Source organism: Corapipo altera, unplaced genomic scaffold (genome assembly GCF_003945725.1).
Source record: "Corapipo altera isolate COAL_440 unplaced genomic scaffold, ASM394572v1 142, whole genome shotgun sequence".
Lineage (NCBI taxonomy): Eukaryota > Metazoa > Chordata > Aves > Passeriformes > Pipridae > Corapipo > Corapipo altera.
In genome coordinates this window covers 1,504,250-1,519,480 of record NW_020884966.1, presented here as the reverse complement: position 1 = coordinate 1,519,480, position 15,231 = coordinate 1,504,250, and the positions used below count along the sequence as shown (strand labels likewise).

Below are 15,231 nucleotides of genomic sequence, written 5' to 3'. Positions count from 1 at the left end.
CATCCCCAAACCCAGCAGCACCCCAGGGTCCCATCAGCAGGGAGGAGACCACCCTGAGTCTGGTGCATCCCCTGCACCTCGGGGGGCACCTGAGGGCTCTGGGGGAGCCCAGGCGCCCCCCGACCCCGGGATGCGGAGGGTCCCCCCCTTCTGTCCCCCACCTTGTTGTTGTACTCCTCCACGAAGCTGCCCAGCGCCAGGCGGAACCGCTTGTCGGGCCGGACGCTCCAGTTCATGGCGTACACGGTCCAGGGCGCCTCATACTTGTAGATCTCCTTCCGCTTCCCGTGCAGCGACATGGCTGGGCCGGGGGGCTGCCCCCGGCTGGGGGAGCGGGGCGGCGGCGCGGGGGCTCAGCAGGGGAGGCCCGGCCCGGCCCCCGCGGCGGCGGCGGGAGCGGGGCAGGCTCGGCACGGCCCGGAGTGGCGGGGCAGGCTGGGCTGGGCTGGGATGAGCTGGGTCCCGGTCGGTCCCCGGAGCCGGTCCCGCTGCGGCCCCGGCGGCGGCGCTGAGCCCGTTCGGGACTCGGCCCCTCACACAACGGGAGCGGAAGCCACGCGGGGAGCCCCGCCCACTTCACGCCGGTTGGCTGCCCTGTCTGTCATTCAGAGTGGAGGGTGCGCCTATTGGTTAATTCACCCGTCTGTTCGGCCCGCCTCGGTTTGCTATTGGTCTCTTTGTCCTTCATTCAGAACAGGCGCTCACGCTCCGGCCAGGGTGACCTATGGCTGCCCTGGGCCCCGCCCTTCAGGGGCGGGGGCGCGCATTCTCGACATCTTATTGGCTGCTGAGGGTCGCAGTGGGTGGAGGCGGGATCTTGAGCCCTTATCGGTGATTGATTGGCTGGGAGCGATGTCAGTCACGCCAGCCCGAGGAGGGCGGGGGCAGTCGGGCTCCGCTGGTTCGAGTCCCGCCCCCGCCCGGTGGCGGACGGGGCAGGGCTCGGCTCTAATTAACCGGAGCTTAATTACGGGGGTTATTTTTGGAAGCAACAGCACCGCTGGCGCGTGCCCGGCGCCTTACTGGGGAAGCGGGAGCTCCTTTCTGGGGCTCAGCATCCCGGGATGGATCAGCTGGGGGCGGGGGTGGGGTGGGTGGTTTAACCCGCGATGGGGGCGAGGGGTCTGTCCATAGGCGCCATATGGGATCCGTGGTGGGTGATCTTGGGTCCACCCCCCAGGACCGGTCCCATCCTCGCAGGAACCGTGTCCCGTCACAGGGGATGCCGGGGGGGTGTTTGGGAAGGGCTGTGCCCATCCAGCCCCGCTCCCTGCAAGGACCCTTGGTGTGATCTTTGCCGAGTAATTCCTTCCCAATAGGATGCAGTTGAGGCTCAGCAGAGATTTGGAACAGCTTTTCTACACGACCAGCAAGTTGTGTATGAGAAATGATCTTGCAAACACACCTCAGGCAAAGCCCCCCTGGCTCCTTCCTTGACCTGTCAGAGCTGCAGATGGGCTCCCTTAGCCCCACACCCCCTGGATGAAGCAGCTGGGGTTTGACCACAGCCTTTCTGGGGGTGGGTCTTGGCAGATTTATCGCTTTGCTCTGCCAGGAATGAACGACGACTTCACGGCCGCTCCCAACGAGCACAGCCCTCACCCGCATCAGGTGCCAAAAACATCTTTATTAGCAAAGTGTACACTAAAACTCCAGAGAAAGAGATGCTCACAGTTTGACTACTCTGGAAGGGAGCTCGATACATGACTTGAGCTGGCGGCCTAGGACTGTCACAGCATCTACCCGAGCGGCGAAGGCGGCGGCGCTACGTGGGCTTCTCCTACGGGAATGCTGCCAGGAGAGGGGCTGGCCGGGAGGAAGCACCTATCAAACCTTTATCAAAAGAGAGAAGCTGGCGGGGAGGGCTGGACAGGAGGCGTCCGGGGCTTTTCAGCTCTCTGGGATTGTGCTTTTGAGTTTTGTGCTTTACGCCCAGGCCGGTGACCGGTTGGATTTGTCTGGGGAGGTGTGGGAGGTGTTGGTGGGGTTTGTGAGGCGTGATCGGCCTCGCTGGAGGAGTCAGTGCCCTGTGGGACTCGTGCTGAAGCATTGCAGTGGCAGGAGCTGTCGGCCCTTAGTTTCTCAGTGGCAGTCAAGTAGGACAAGCTTCTCCCTCTGTCCTTGCCCTTGGCTTCCCTCCTGCAGCTCCCCACGGACCACACCGTGGAGATCTCCCCCTCCTCCTGTGCTGACCACCCTTTCTGCAGCGCCCACGGGCTCTGCTGGGCTTAGCCTGGTACCAACCCATGGTCCCTGCTCCAGAGAGCTCCCAGCACAGCTGAGAGCCGTGGATTTGCCCTCCTGTGGTCGCTTGGCTCATGCCATTCTCGAGAGGAAGCCTTGGCAAGGACGAGGCGGTGGGTACCTTTTGGCCTAACCAGCTCCTTGGTGGCTGAAAGAGCTGTTCTGGGTTCACTATAATGTGCAAATGAAACCTACTCTATTGGGAACCGCTGGAAAACGTCGACCTTGGAATCCAGCCACGCTACGCTTCCTTTCACGGTGGCAGAAGACAGCTACAAATTATACCCCTGAGCCAATGGCATTGTCCAGTGTCTTACCCTTGCAGTCAAAATCGACATCAACTGACCCAGCTTGCAGTTGAGGTTCCTCCTGACTTGCCTTGCAGTCTCTAACTTCCAGGAAGCACTGGGTCGGAGAGGTGTCTCTGAATGTCCTGGTGCTCGGAAGGTGCCTCCAAGTGCTCAGGGAGGGAAGGGAAGCGAGAGCCCCGCAAGAGTCCCTGGGTGCTTGGTGCCCTTTGGTGGGGGGGCTCTGGGCTCGGGAGAGGCGGGGAGTGCTGCTCCTGCTCCGAGTGGACTGTCATGGTTTTGTCGGATGACCCGGAGAGGTGCATCCCGCTTGACAAGGAGTCCCTGGATTTCAAGTGGAACTTTTCTACCTCCGTGTAGCTCGGGCTCTGGTGGGAAAGGAGGAATCCAGTGGGTTATGGTAGAAGCAAAACAAAGCAGCCACGCTCTCTCCTCATCAGCCTTGGAGCCTCACCAGGCTCCGAGCCCCAAAATGTCATTTTTCGCTTTAGCCTCAGATTAGAGGAACCCCCTCCCCTCCCTGCTGGTGGGGCAGCCTGGCAGTGCTGGGGGTGGCAGCTGTGCCCCAAAATCAGCCATGCACTGGGAAAATCTACTCCCATGTCAAGGCCATTGGGCTTTGTCTGGGTTTGGATGTGCTTTGCCTGGAGGGAGCTCAGATCCAGCTGCCCAGGGCAGAAGGATGCTGAGCCAGGGTCTGAGCCAGGAGGGGTGACCTTACCTGCTCCTGGGTCGCCGTCTCCTCATCCTCCAGAGGTGCACAGGGGGCGAGGGGCTCCAGGCTCCGCGGGAGGATCCCGTACATGGCCAGGTTTTGGGAGGACGGCGAGATGGGGCTGTACGCGGGTGGCACTTGGGACAGCTGGCGCTGCAGGAGCTGCAGGATTATACTGATGTCTGATGACATCCTGGACTCCAGCCTGGGGACAGAGCAGCCCAGTGTTAGTGCAGTGCATCCCACTGCACCCCTCGGCTGGGCAGGGGAGGCACTGGGGAGGAGGTGCCCGTTCCGCTGCCCGAGGGGGATGATGCTTTGCCTGCTGCTCACTGAGGTTTTTAGAGAGCTTCAAACCAGAGAGATCAATCCTCCCATCTCTCTCCTGCCATTCTCAATCATCCTCTGCCCAATTTTATGTGGAGCCAAAGTGGGATCTGGAGTGGGGATTTGAAAAAAGCTAAAACTACCCTGGAGGGGGGAAAAAATTGCAATGGTTAGTTTTAATCTGGATCAATTCTCCAGGCCAGAAGCTTGTGCTGACAGATGGAGCAAGGCAGGTTGGTGCCAACCACTTTTAAATGAGGAATAGAAAGAAATGGAAATGCCTTGGCCCTGACTAAAGTGAGCAGCTCTGGCAGGAGCAGGTACAGCCCCCCTTGCGGGGCACAGTTACGGTGTCACTTACAGAGGGGCAGATCTGTCTCCCAGTGCTGGGCTGGTGCATTGGTGAGACACCCAAAACATGGGTGTGTGGTGAAGTGAGCTCAACAAGGGCAGCAGAGCCCACAGAGCTCATGTGGGTCCTGCCTGGGGACCTTAAACCTGCACCTCCAGTGTGGGCTCTTCCCTCTTGTTCAAAAATCATAAAACAGTTGGAGTTGGAAGGGACCTTAAAGATCCTCCAGTGCCACCCCCTGCAATGTGCAGGGACACCTTCCACTAGCCCAGGTTGCTCCAAGCCCTGTCCAACCTGGCCCTGGACACTTCCAGGGATGGGGCAGCCACAGCTTCTCTGGGCAACCTGTGCCAGGGCCTTCTCACCCTCACAGTAAGGATTTTTTCCCTAATATCTAGTCTAAACCTACTGTCAGTTTGAAAAATCATGTATTTTTTCTTATTTAGAGAGCAACAGTGTGCATGAGGCTTGTTTGCTCGAGCAAGAGGATGCTTGTAGCTCTTTGCAGCAGGAAGGGGAGGCCTGCAGAGGGCTCAGGCCGTGCCCTGTGGGTGGTTTTGTGTCCACGTTTGCACTGAGTTTGGAAGCAGTGGCAAAGTGACAGATCCCAGGGGTGGTGACACTGTGGCAGATCTTGGGGGTGGTGACAGGTCCCAGGGGTGGTGGCACAGGGACAGACAAGGGGCTAGGCTGCAGCCAGGGCCTGAACTTTGCCCTTTGAGAAGCTGCTGCATTTGCAAAGCGCTCCCACCACCTCCCCGGGAACGCAGTGTCCCAGGGGTCAGGAGGTGGCATTGCTGCCACAGAGCCCACTGTGGCCACTTATAGAAAGCAGAAGGTGATGGCCCAGAGTCCCCCTGGGTCCTCTCTGACCCTGTTCCCCGTGGACCTGCCCACCTGCTGAGCTGGGCCTGCAGGAGCTCCAGCCTGGACTCGATCTGCCCCGGTCTGCAGTCGCCGGGCAGGGGCACGTCCCGCGAGCTCTGCACCAGGGAGATGTGCTGCAGGGGCTCTGGGGCAGGGTTCGGCCGCCGGTCCTCCCAGAAGGTGAACATGTTGGGGATGTCCAGGGGGGTGGCTGGAAGGAGAGGAGACACCTCAGCACCTCTGTCTTGCATCCTCCAGCCCTGCTGGCATGGAGGTGCTCCAGAGTCCATCACCCTGACGCACATGGAGAGCCATCTCTGGGACATACATGGAGAACCTTCACCTGACATACACGGAGAGCCATCTCTGGGACATACATGGAGAGCCTTCATGTGACACACATGGAGAACCATCACCCTGACACACATGGAGAGCCTTCATGTGACACACATGGAGAACCATCACCCTGACACACATGGAGAGCCTTCACCTGACATACATGGAGAGCCATCTCTGGGACATACATGGAGAGCCATCACCTGACATACATGGAGAGCCTTCACCTGACATACATGGAGAGCCTTCACCTGACACACGTGGTGCTCAGAGAGAGTCCATCACCCTGACACCTGAGGGGCTTATGGGGATCCATCCCCCTGGCACCCAAGATGCTCAGGGACAGTCCATCACACTGGCACACAACACAACTATGGAAGTCATTTGGCCCCTTGGAGCAGTCCTAGAGGGGTCTCTGGGTGCTGGGAGAAACTACAGGGCACAGGAGGGACAGAGCAGATACAGCTGGGGACAAAAGGCAGCAAAGACCCTTGCTACCAGCCTGGCTCCTCTCAAATCCACGTCCCATCCTTGGCTCTGTCCCCAGACAAGGCCCCCATGCCCAAGCCTTTCTCACCAGCCCCCTGCCAGCTCTGGCTGCAGCCCTGGGTACCTGCGTAGGACTGGCTACTCTCTGCTCCTTGCTTCCCGACCTCTGCGTGGTCGGCGCTGGGGGTGACGAGGCTGAGCGAGGGCAGGGCGAGCTCATCCTTTTTGGGCGTGGGGAGGGGCTCAGCTTTCACAGGGCTGCCGGTCTTGGCCTCGTCGTCACTGGTCTGGGAGCAGGGAGAGGTGCTGCTGCCCGCGTCGTCCCACTGGTCCTTACTCAGCGGGTCCTGCGGGTTGGTGAGCTCTGAGTAGGTGTGATACTGCTCTGCATCAGAGATGCCCGTGTCTGGGTCTGTGGGACAGCACAACAGGTTAATCTGGGGAGTGCCACGCGTGGAAAAATCAGCCCCCGTCCCTTGTAGGGCGCCTGTAGGGCTGGGGGTGTCCTGAGGGGAGGGACAGAGGGAGGGAAAGCAGTTTGGGTGCCCCCAGGGTGGTCTGCAGGGACAGGGGCACCAGCAGCCTCTGCCTTGGGGTGCTTGCCAGGGCACTAATTAAAGGATGATCCCACTCCCCAGCCCTGCCCCAGCTCCCCAGGCCAGGCTGTGCTGATCCCATGGACTCACCGGGCTTGCTGGGCGGGCAGGGCGAGTGCTTGCGCCGCCGGGCCCGGCGGTAGGTGCAGTCGTAGTCCTCGCTGAGGGGGGAGCGGGGAACGCTGTCTGCCTGAGGGAGGAGAGGGGCTGGTCACCAGGGAAAGGCTGCCATGTCCCATCCGTGGGTGCCACAGCCCACCCATGGGTGCCTTGTCCCATCCAAAGGTACCGCTTCCCATCCGTGGGTGCCACAGTCCATCCGTGGGTGCCATGTACCATCCACGGATGCCACATTGCATCCATGGGTGCCACAGTCCATCCATGGGTACCACAACCCATCTGTGGGTGCCACAGTCCATCCGTGGGTGCCATGAACCATCCACGAGCACCAGGGCCCATCCATGGGTGCCGTTTCCCACCTGTGGGTGCCGTGTTCCATCCACGGGTGCCATGTGTCATCCATGGGTGCCATGTTCCATCCATGGGTGTCACAGTCCATCCATGGGTGCCAAAACCCATCCATGGGTGTCATGTGCCATCCATGGGTGCCACAGTCCATCCATGGGTACCACAACCCATCCATGGGTGTCATGTGCCATCCATGGGTGCCACAGTCCATCCATGGGTACCACAACCATCCATGGGTGTCATGTGCCATCCATGGGTGCCACAGTCCATCCATGGGTACCACAACCATCCATGGGTGCCATGTGCCATTTGTGGGTGCCATTTTCCACCCATGGGCACCAAGGCCCATCCATGGGGGCTGTTTTCCATCCATGGATACCACAGCCCATCCGTGGATGGCATGTCCCATCCATGGATGCCATATCCCACCCATGGGTGCCATGTCTCATTCACATGTGCCATGGCTCTGCACACCATAGGGGCTACAGCCCATTCCACATCCTCCTAGGACTGGTGTCCAGCTCCCTCCTGCTCTCCAGCACTGCCCTGTCCCACCCAGAGCCTCCTGGGCTGGTTGCAGAGCTCAAGGGATCCCTGAGCCTGGCCTTGCTGCTTGAGACTGAGTTGAAGGTGTCAGGACCATGGGGAGGGAAGGGGCACCCTGAGGTGGGGCAGGATATCCTAGAGTGGGACGGGACATGGAGGGAATTTGACTTTCTTTTCTATCTTACCAGGCCTCTGAAAAAAATGGCAGGAAAGGACAAAGTTCAGTCATAAACTATGAGAATCAACAGCAGTAGCAAACATGCTCCAAGCCTTTCAGGGACTGCAAACCTGATTATTTAGAAAGGAATTTTCAGAGGAAACCGGTACCCAACTCAACGAAACCTGAGAATATTTGATACTTCAACAGCCTTAAAATGTGCGTGTGACCCGCTTGCCCAGGCTGGAGCAGTCCTGGGGATGATTTACAAGTGCTGCAGAGCAGAACACCACTGACCTGGCTTGTGGGGCCACCTTTTCCAAAGAACCCAGGAACATGCAGTATGCACATGCTTGCTGGGCTGGGGGGGGGAATCATAACCACACGGAGAGGGGAATCATAACCACACAGAGAGTGCCTTGGGAAATGTGGCTGTTGGCCAGTCCACCCCCAAAGTGATCGAGGAGCACCCGTGGACACCCTTGCTTCTGCCCTCCCACTTGCCAAACTCAAGGCATTGCCCACACTCCTGGCTGGGGCAGCCCTGGCACTCACATCTCGCAGGTTGAAGGTGATCTCCAGGTTGCTCCAGAAGTTGTCAGAGAAGGCTGGGTACATGTCCAAGACCTCCAGCAGGTCCTCGCGCTGGATCTTGTGCAGGTCGCAGTAGGTCAGGGCCCTCACGTCGGCGTTGGACTTCCCTGGGCGGGCGTAGAGGCTGATGGGCTCCCCAAAGATGTCGTTCTTCCCTGTGCCAAGAGACAGCTTATTAGGGACAGGTGGGCACCCACTCCAGCTCCAGCAGCCCTCACTTTGGGACTCACAAACAAGGGGATGCCCAGTAACCCCGACCCTGATTGTGGACACCGGGGATAACACTGTGAAAGCCACCACTGATGGGGACACCGAGCTGGGGCAGTGGGTCATCAGTGATGGCTGGGGACTGCTGAACCATGCCTTGCTCTCCTCACTCCTTGTGGCCTCTCCCTGGCCTACCACAGGGACCCTCCATTCCCTGTCCACTGGTGTGGTGACCAGTTGGAGGCTGAGGAACAGATTTCCCTTCTCCAGGAGGAGTAAAAGTCCTTTGAGCTGATTTCTTCTCTGTGGCGACCAGTGATAGAACCCATGGGAATGGCCTGAAGCTGTGTCAGGGGAGGTTTAGGTTGGATATTAGAAAAAAGTTCTTCCCCCAGAGGGTGGTTGGCACTGACCAGGCTCCTCAGGGCAGTGGGCACGGCCCCAAGGCTGCCAGAGCTCCAGGAGTGTTTGGACAATACTCTCAGGGATGTATTGTTGGGGTGTCCCGTGCAGGGCCAGGAGTTGGACTGGATGATCCTTGTGGGTCCCTTCCAGCTCAGCATATCCTGTGATTCTGTGATTCTGTGACCCTCACCTGCCAGCCTTTTTTCCACTGCTCACTGCCCACCACCCACCACCCTTTGCCCCTCGCCCACCACCCCTTGCCCTCTCAGCACGAAGGACTTTCCCACCTAGGATGGCCACCACGATGTCTTCCCGGAGGATCTCGATGGAACCCCTGGAGATGAAGTAGAGCGTGGTCAGGACATCTCCATAGTGCACCAGGGTGTCCCCGGGCGGGGCGTGAGTCGTCTTGAACTTCATGGCCAGTGCTCTGAGGCAGCCCTTGCTGGCTCCTCGGAAAGCCTTGCAGTTCTGGAGCAGCGTGCGGTTGAGGTGCAGGCAGATATCCGCCTGCAGGCAGTCGGGGAAGCCCTTCAGCACCTGTGGAGAGCAAAGGAGAGATGCCATCACACCACTGTCCCCGGGAAGGGACAGCCACAGGGGGCTGTGGGACACGCAGGGCGACACAACGGGGCCAGACAGAGCCTGTGCACCCAGAGAGCCAAAGCTGAGGACATCTTCCTGTGCCTGGGAAGCCAGGTTGGATAGGGCTTGGAGCAACCTGGGCTAGTGGAAGGTGTCCCTGTCCATGGCGGGGAGTGGAACAAGATCAGCTTTAAGGTCCATTTAAGGTCCCTTCCAACCCAAATCATTCTATAATCTTTTGATCTTCCCCTGGTGGATCCCTGCCTGCCTGTCACCGGCTTTTACTGCTCATGGCTGGGGACAAAAACACTCCCAAGCAATAAATAACAGTAACCAGATCAATCTCTTTATACCCACTGGTGGCATATCCCCCTTTTCATCTTTACGCCCACTAATCTTGGCTGAACAAGAGCACAAACTGGCACAAGGAGCACAAAAACCTTAATTAAACAACACCTGCCTGAATGCCAAGAGGCAGCAGCAGCAGCAGCAGCACAGGACAGTTGTGTGCAGCACCAGCTAAATATACCTGTGCAAACACCTCATGGTGAACAAAAGCTGAACTTGAAGGTGAAATCAAGGTAAAACTCACAATATGGACAAAGCTGCTGCCACCAATGACTCATGGTGCCACGGTGAAATCCACCTGGGATGGGGTTTTTTCAGGAGAGCAGCATATGGCCCTGGGGTCCCCCTCGCTGTCCTCTCCGCTCACATCCCGCTGGTGGCCAAATCTGGAAGAGCCATGCTGGGGCTGCTGAGCACGACTTGTTCTTGGCTCCATCCTGATCTCCCAGGCTGGCAGCAGTGCCTTAGTTTCCCTACTGGGAAATCAGGGGTGGGTGGATTGATCGGGCTGTGGGGTGATTGATTAGGTCGTGTTGTGTCTCAGCAGCATCCAGCAGGAATTGGTGCGAGCGGGGGCACGTCAAGCACAGCTCTCACAGGGGGGTTGTGTCCTGAGTTTGCACTAAGTCAGTACAGTGTTCTTGATAGGGTACCATGGGTTTGCTTCTAGTTATTGCCACTGACATCCGGCCCATGTTGTCTCCTCTGTGGGAGAAGACCCCAAAGCTCTCCCAGCAGCAAACCCCCAGATGCTGCCCAGTTGTTTAATGTGGCAGCAGCAGCTTGAGATGGAGAGGTTGAATTCATACAAATCCATGCCCTGATGGTGCTCAGGGATGGGGGAGGATCAAATCTTATGAAGAAAAGGAGCATGAACTGGGAATGAGTGGGCTAATGACCTGCCCAGTGCCAAGAGAAAGGAAGTACCAGCTCTCATCTCTCTGCTTGCCTCGTCCTTTCTCATTCCTCTGCCTTGCTGCTGGCCGAGCCAGAGCATTTGTGCACTGAATCCTGTGGCCATGAGCCAAGTCCAACCACCTCTGCCCCAGCCCAGGACTCCTTGGCCAAGCCCCCTCCCCACTCCTGTGGAACCCCGGCGCCATCGGCACAAGCCTTCGCGCCGGGCCGGGAGCCACGGCGCCTCTCCAGCACAGCTCCGCCATTGATCCCCCCTTTGCTAACAAACAGCTGCCTCTCTGGGCTCTAATTAAAATGGATCGAGGTTTATTTAAATGCCCTCCTTTCCCTGCTGCGAGAGCAGGATGCACTTTGCTTAGCAACCGGCGGTGTGGAGAGGAGCTGGATCGATACCTGCTCCGCGGCTCTGACACCAACAGACACCGGCCTGAAAGTGCTCGGTGCTGATGGGGCCTCTGAGCTCCTCACCAAACCTGCTCTCTGGCCAAGAGATGCCCTCATGCAACCTCTGGGTAGATGTGGACGAATGGACAGAAAAAGGGGAGAAGGAGAAAGGGAGATGCAGGAGACGGGTGAGCAAAGAGCCTGCCTCCAGCCTCCCAAGTCTTCTAACTCATCTCTGCCCCGGTCAAAAGGTTGGAAGTGTTTGGGTGGACCCAGATCCAGACTCCAGGTTGTTCAGGACAAGGTGCCATGAGGACAGTGGCCTCCCTGCCCCACACTCACCGCATTCATGTCGATGCCGTTGGTGTAGGACCAGGCGTGTTGGAAATACTCCTCCAGGCGCTGCCGCAGGGGGTTGGGGATCTGGTGGAAGCGGATGAACTCCTTGACCCGCAGCATCTGCGTGTGGTAGCGGGCAGTGCCCGAGTACAGACGCTGGATGATGGCAGAGACGTTCCCGAAGATGCTGGCGTACATCAGAGCTGCAAGGAGAGGGCAGGACTCAGGGGGGGAGATGCATGTCCAGCTACATCAGACCCAGAACAGCAGATTTCCAAACCCCATAACTCCCTTGGGCCCAGAACCAGGAGGTTTCTGAAACCTGTATTTCTATCACCCCATCCATTTGTCTGTGCAGAAGAGGCACAGGCAGAGGGAGATGCTCTGCTAAAACCCCACATGCTCTCCCCGTTTCCCCCCTGAGCAGCCCCTCCAAACTCCAAACGAGGGGCGGGGACAGCGGGACACGCGCGGGCACTCACAGCCGATGAGCATGACACAGATGGAGAAGATCTTCTCGGAGTTGGTGTTGGGCGACACGTTGCCGAACCCCACGCTGGTGAGGCTGCTGAAGGTGAAGTAGAGGGCAGTGACATATTTGTCCTTGATGGAGGGGCCGGAGGAGAGGTCGCTGTCGTTGTAGCGCTTGCCGATCTGGTCTCCCAGGTTGTCCAGCCAGCCGATCTTGTGCTCCATGTAGGGCCTCTCCACGTTGCCGATGGCGTACCAGATGCAGGCGAGCCAGTGGGCGATGAGGGCGAAGGTGCACATGAGCAGGAAGAGCACGGCTGCTCCGTACTCGGAGTAGCGGTCCAGCTTGCGGGCCACGCGCACCAGGCGCAGCAGCCGGGCGGTCTTCAGGAGGCCTATGAGGGTGGTGGTCTGCAGGGGAGAGGTGAGAAGCCTCAGGGCCAAGCAAAAGGATAAATCCGGCCAAAGGCACGTCCCCAGCCGAGCCCCGTGCTTCCTTTGAAGGATATAAATGCATTTCTAGAGCGTGAATCACCTTGTCCTGGAGGTGACCTCTGAACTAGGTCAGGTGAGTCATGCCACGTCCTGACCATAAAGGCAACAAGCTCTGGGATTATGGGTGAGCAAGTGAGAGGAGCCAAGGCCAACCTCATGTTTCCTCATGGGTCCTCATCTTGCCAACCATTGCTCCCAAAACAGCTGTCTTTCACTCCCAGATGTGGGGCCTTCAGGTAGTGCAGGAACCACAGGGCCATTCCACTGCCAACATTTTGAGTCTGGCTGGCAATGCAACCCCAAATTCAGCCTCACTGGAGTGTGGGGCTGGTTCCTAAATAACCCCTTAGCCTGCTCTGCTGGGTCAGCCCCAGCAAGGGGAGTGGGTCCAGTTAGACACTGTCTTAGCAGTTATAGGGTCTGTGGGGCTGTTTGAGCATACACAATGAAATCCCAAGTCCCAGCTGCCTAATAAAAGCCTCTCGTGACATCCTTATCCATCCTCTGACTAAACCACCCCTCTCCTAAGTGGTGGGTTTAGCCATCCACCACTTACATCAAGACATCCATATCCCTCTCTTTCTCTCCCGGACATCTCTCCCTATCCACCCAGGGGTCCCCTCCTGTCCTGATGGACCTGCAGACCCTACCTCGTCAGAGCCAGAGCGGAAGATGAGCAGGTCAAAGGGGATGGCGGCCACCATGTCGATGAGGAACCACCCCTTGAAGTAGTGGATGGCGATCTTGCCGGGGTGGCTCACCACCTCGTCGTTGATGTTGACGTAGGTGGTGCGGAAGTTGATGACAATGTCCACGATGAACATGATGTCCACGATGAGGTCGATGATGTTGAGCGGGTCGCAGGAGTAGCTGCAGTCCCAGCGCTTCTCCTCCACCTGCTCCTCGTTGAGCAGGAAGGCGGCCGAGTAGGGGGTGAAGACGGCTGTGTAGATGACCAGCAGGAGGATGAGCCAGTCCCACACGGCCTTGAAGGGGCTGTAGTGCAGGATGGTCCATCGGTGGATGCGCGGCGCCTGCAGCTTGTACTCGGGGAGGACATCGGCACCCAGGGACAGCACCTGCCAGGAGATGGGTGTGAGAAGGGTGGGAGACCTGGAGAGAGGCTGGATAAGGCCAAGAACCAGGGAAAGGGCTCCCACATGCTGGTAGAGCAGCCAGGAGCACACAATGCATTTCCTACACCTTTTCACCTTTGTTGGCTTCATATGGTTGCCCAGGGGGCCACAGGGTGAGTTGCCCACTGTGGCTGACACCAAGGTGTGCCTGGCTCCTTGTCTGTCAGAGCACCCTTGGGGCAGCTGTTTCCCTGCTTTGTGCCCTTCTGAGCCTTTCATGCCAGCAGAGAGGAAAGTGCCTCCTGCCCTGCCTCCGTCTGCCCTCGGCTCAGTGCCACCAGCTCGGGAGCTGCTGGCTGTCCCTGGCACAGGGCTACAGCTTGGAGATGCCATCCCATGGCTATGCCATGGCCTGGCCTCGAGGGTTACAGAACATTAGGCATCTCCCAAGCCTTGCACCATGCCTTTCTTGGTCTCAGCACAGACCTTCTCCTGGATGTCCCTCCGGCACAGTCATCCTCCAAGCAGAGGGGACAGCTTGGGCCACTCACAGCACAGCCCCAGGCAATGCCTGTTTCCCATCTGAGCATCCCCAGGGAGGGGGTGACCTGTGGCCACCAACGTGCAAACATCATCTCAAGTGTGCAGGCACCCCCCTCATGCTGTCATGTGTCCCCAGGTCACCCACAGCACCAGTGAGTCCCCCACACGTCCCAGGCCTGTCCCAGTTCCCCCTCCAGGGCCAGCGCCAGCTTCTGACGGGCTCTAAAGCCACCCTGGGGGCACAATGCAAGGCCCTGGGGATGGGAGGGCTGGGGCTGCTTGGGGTGCTAAGGGGCAGTGGCATCAAGGGGCTTATCTGGGGGGTAGACAGATCCCCCCTGCCTGTCCTTGCCGCTCTATGGTCCCCTCGTGTCCCTATGGTGCCGGGTACCAGTGCCAGCTGCAGAGGAGGATGAGGGGCACCCCAGTGCTGTCTCCCAGCACTGAGCCCCCACTAAAAGGCACCTCTTTGCCCGACTGCGAAGGAGAGGAGAGAAGAGAGAGGAGAGAGGAGAGAGGAGAGAGGAGAGAGGAGGATCCACATGTCCCGAGGCGACGGTGATGGGCACCATCACTGATGGGCATCAGCACCTGCAAGAAGGGTCTGACCCTTCCTGCGCTGACAGGAAGGAGGATCTCGCATCTCGTTCAAGTGCTCAAGGGCTTCCCGGGGGCTCCTGGTGCCGCGACCCAGAGCTGACCCACCCCAGCCGTCCCACCGCCCCGGGACACCGGCGGGGCCCCGCGCCCCGGAGGAGCCCCCCTGCTCCTACCTGCCTGCAGCTCGCCCGGCGCCCCAGGCGGCAGCTGACCCTCGGGCTCCGGGTGTCCACCATGGGGGCCCCCACGGCCACGCGCCCGGGCAGCGGAGGGCACGGCGGGCGCAGCGCTCGGGCCCTGGCATCGCCCAGGCAGGCACGCAGGCACTCGGCCAGGCGGGCGGGAGGCATGCGGCTGCGAAGGGCATTCGGGAGCCCGGCGTGGATTAATCAAACCCGATCGATGCCGGGGCCCCCGTGGGGGACAGGGAGCGCCAATGGAGTGGCGGGAGCCGTCGACGTCCGTTGGCGGACGGAGAGGGGAGGGATTGGAAAAAGTGACCCAAACGCAATCGTTGAGGGCGGAGGGGAGCGAGGCGCTGGATGGGCTTGGGGGCTGCGCTCCCGCGGGGACGGCGGGGAAGGGGCAGGGCAGCACCGGTAAAACCTTGATCCCCAAACTAAGATGTACCCAGGGGACCTGGGATAGGCTCTTACACCTGTCTCAGGGAAAACCAGCAACGCTCCCACCCTCAGCGGCTGAATCCTCGCCTGCCTGACTGGAGGCAACTCTGTGAGGACAGTTGTGAATTCAGGCCCCCAGATGCTGCTCCCTGTGCTGGGGCACCTGCCCTGCCCCTCATCCCTGCTCCTGGCACCCACATCTTGCGGTAGAGGCAAGAGCAGGTCAAGACCTGTCGTT

General features: G+C 59.2%; 2 protein-coding genes across 3 annotated transcripts in view; both read right to left on the bottom strand.

Annotated features, from left to right (window-relative positions):
• DCAF7 (DDB1 and CUL4 associated factor 7) overlaps positions 1-369 on the bottom strand; it is a 16,821-nt gene extending 16,452 nt beyond the window's left edge. Inside the window, exon 1 of the mRNA XM_027664832.1 lies at positions 162-369. Within this exon, the coding sequence (XP_027520633.1) occupies positions 162-299 (138 nt within the window). The 5' untranslated portion in view covers positions 300-369. The remainder of the gene's footprint in view (positions 1-161) is intronic.
• A 1,279-nt stretch (positions 370-1,648) lies between these two features.
• KCNH6 (potassium voltage-gated channel subfamily H member 6) overlaps positions 1,649-15,231 on the bottom strand; it is a 34,363-nt gene continuing 20,780 nt past the window's right edge. For both annotated transcript variants that reach the window (XM_027664909.1, XM_027664910.1), the window contains 10 exons: positions 12,802-13,230; positions 11,668-12,067; positions 11,189-11,388; positions 8,899-9,151; positions 7,961-8,154; positions 6,325-6,424; positions 5,763-6,050; positions 4,844-5,024; positions 3,274-3,472; positions 1,649-2,920 (listed from right to left, as the gene is read on the bottom strand). In XM_027664909.1, coding sequence (XP_027520710.1) covers positions 2,633-2,920; positions 3,274-3,472; positions 4,844-5,024; positions 5,763-6,050; positions 6,325-6,424; positions 7,961-8,154; positions 8,899-9,151; positions 11,189-11,388; positions 11,668-12,067; positions 12,802-13,230 — 2,532 coding nt within the window. In that variant the 3' untranslated portion in view covers positions 1,649-2,632. The remainder of the gene's footprint in view (positions 2,921-3,273; positions 3,473-4,843; positions 5,025-5,762; positions 6,051-6,324; positions 6,425-7,960; positions 8,155-8,898; positions 9,152-11,188; positions 11,389-11,667; positions 12,068-12,801; positions 13,231-15,231) is intronic.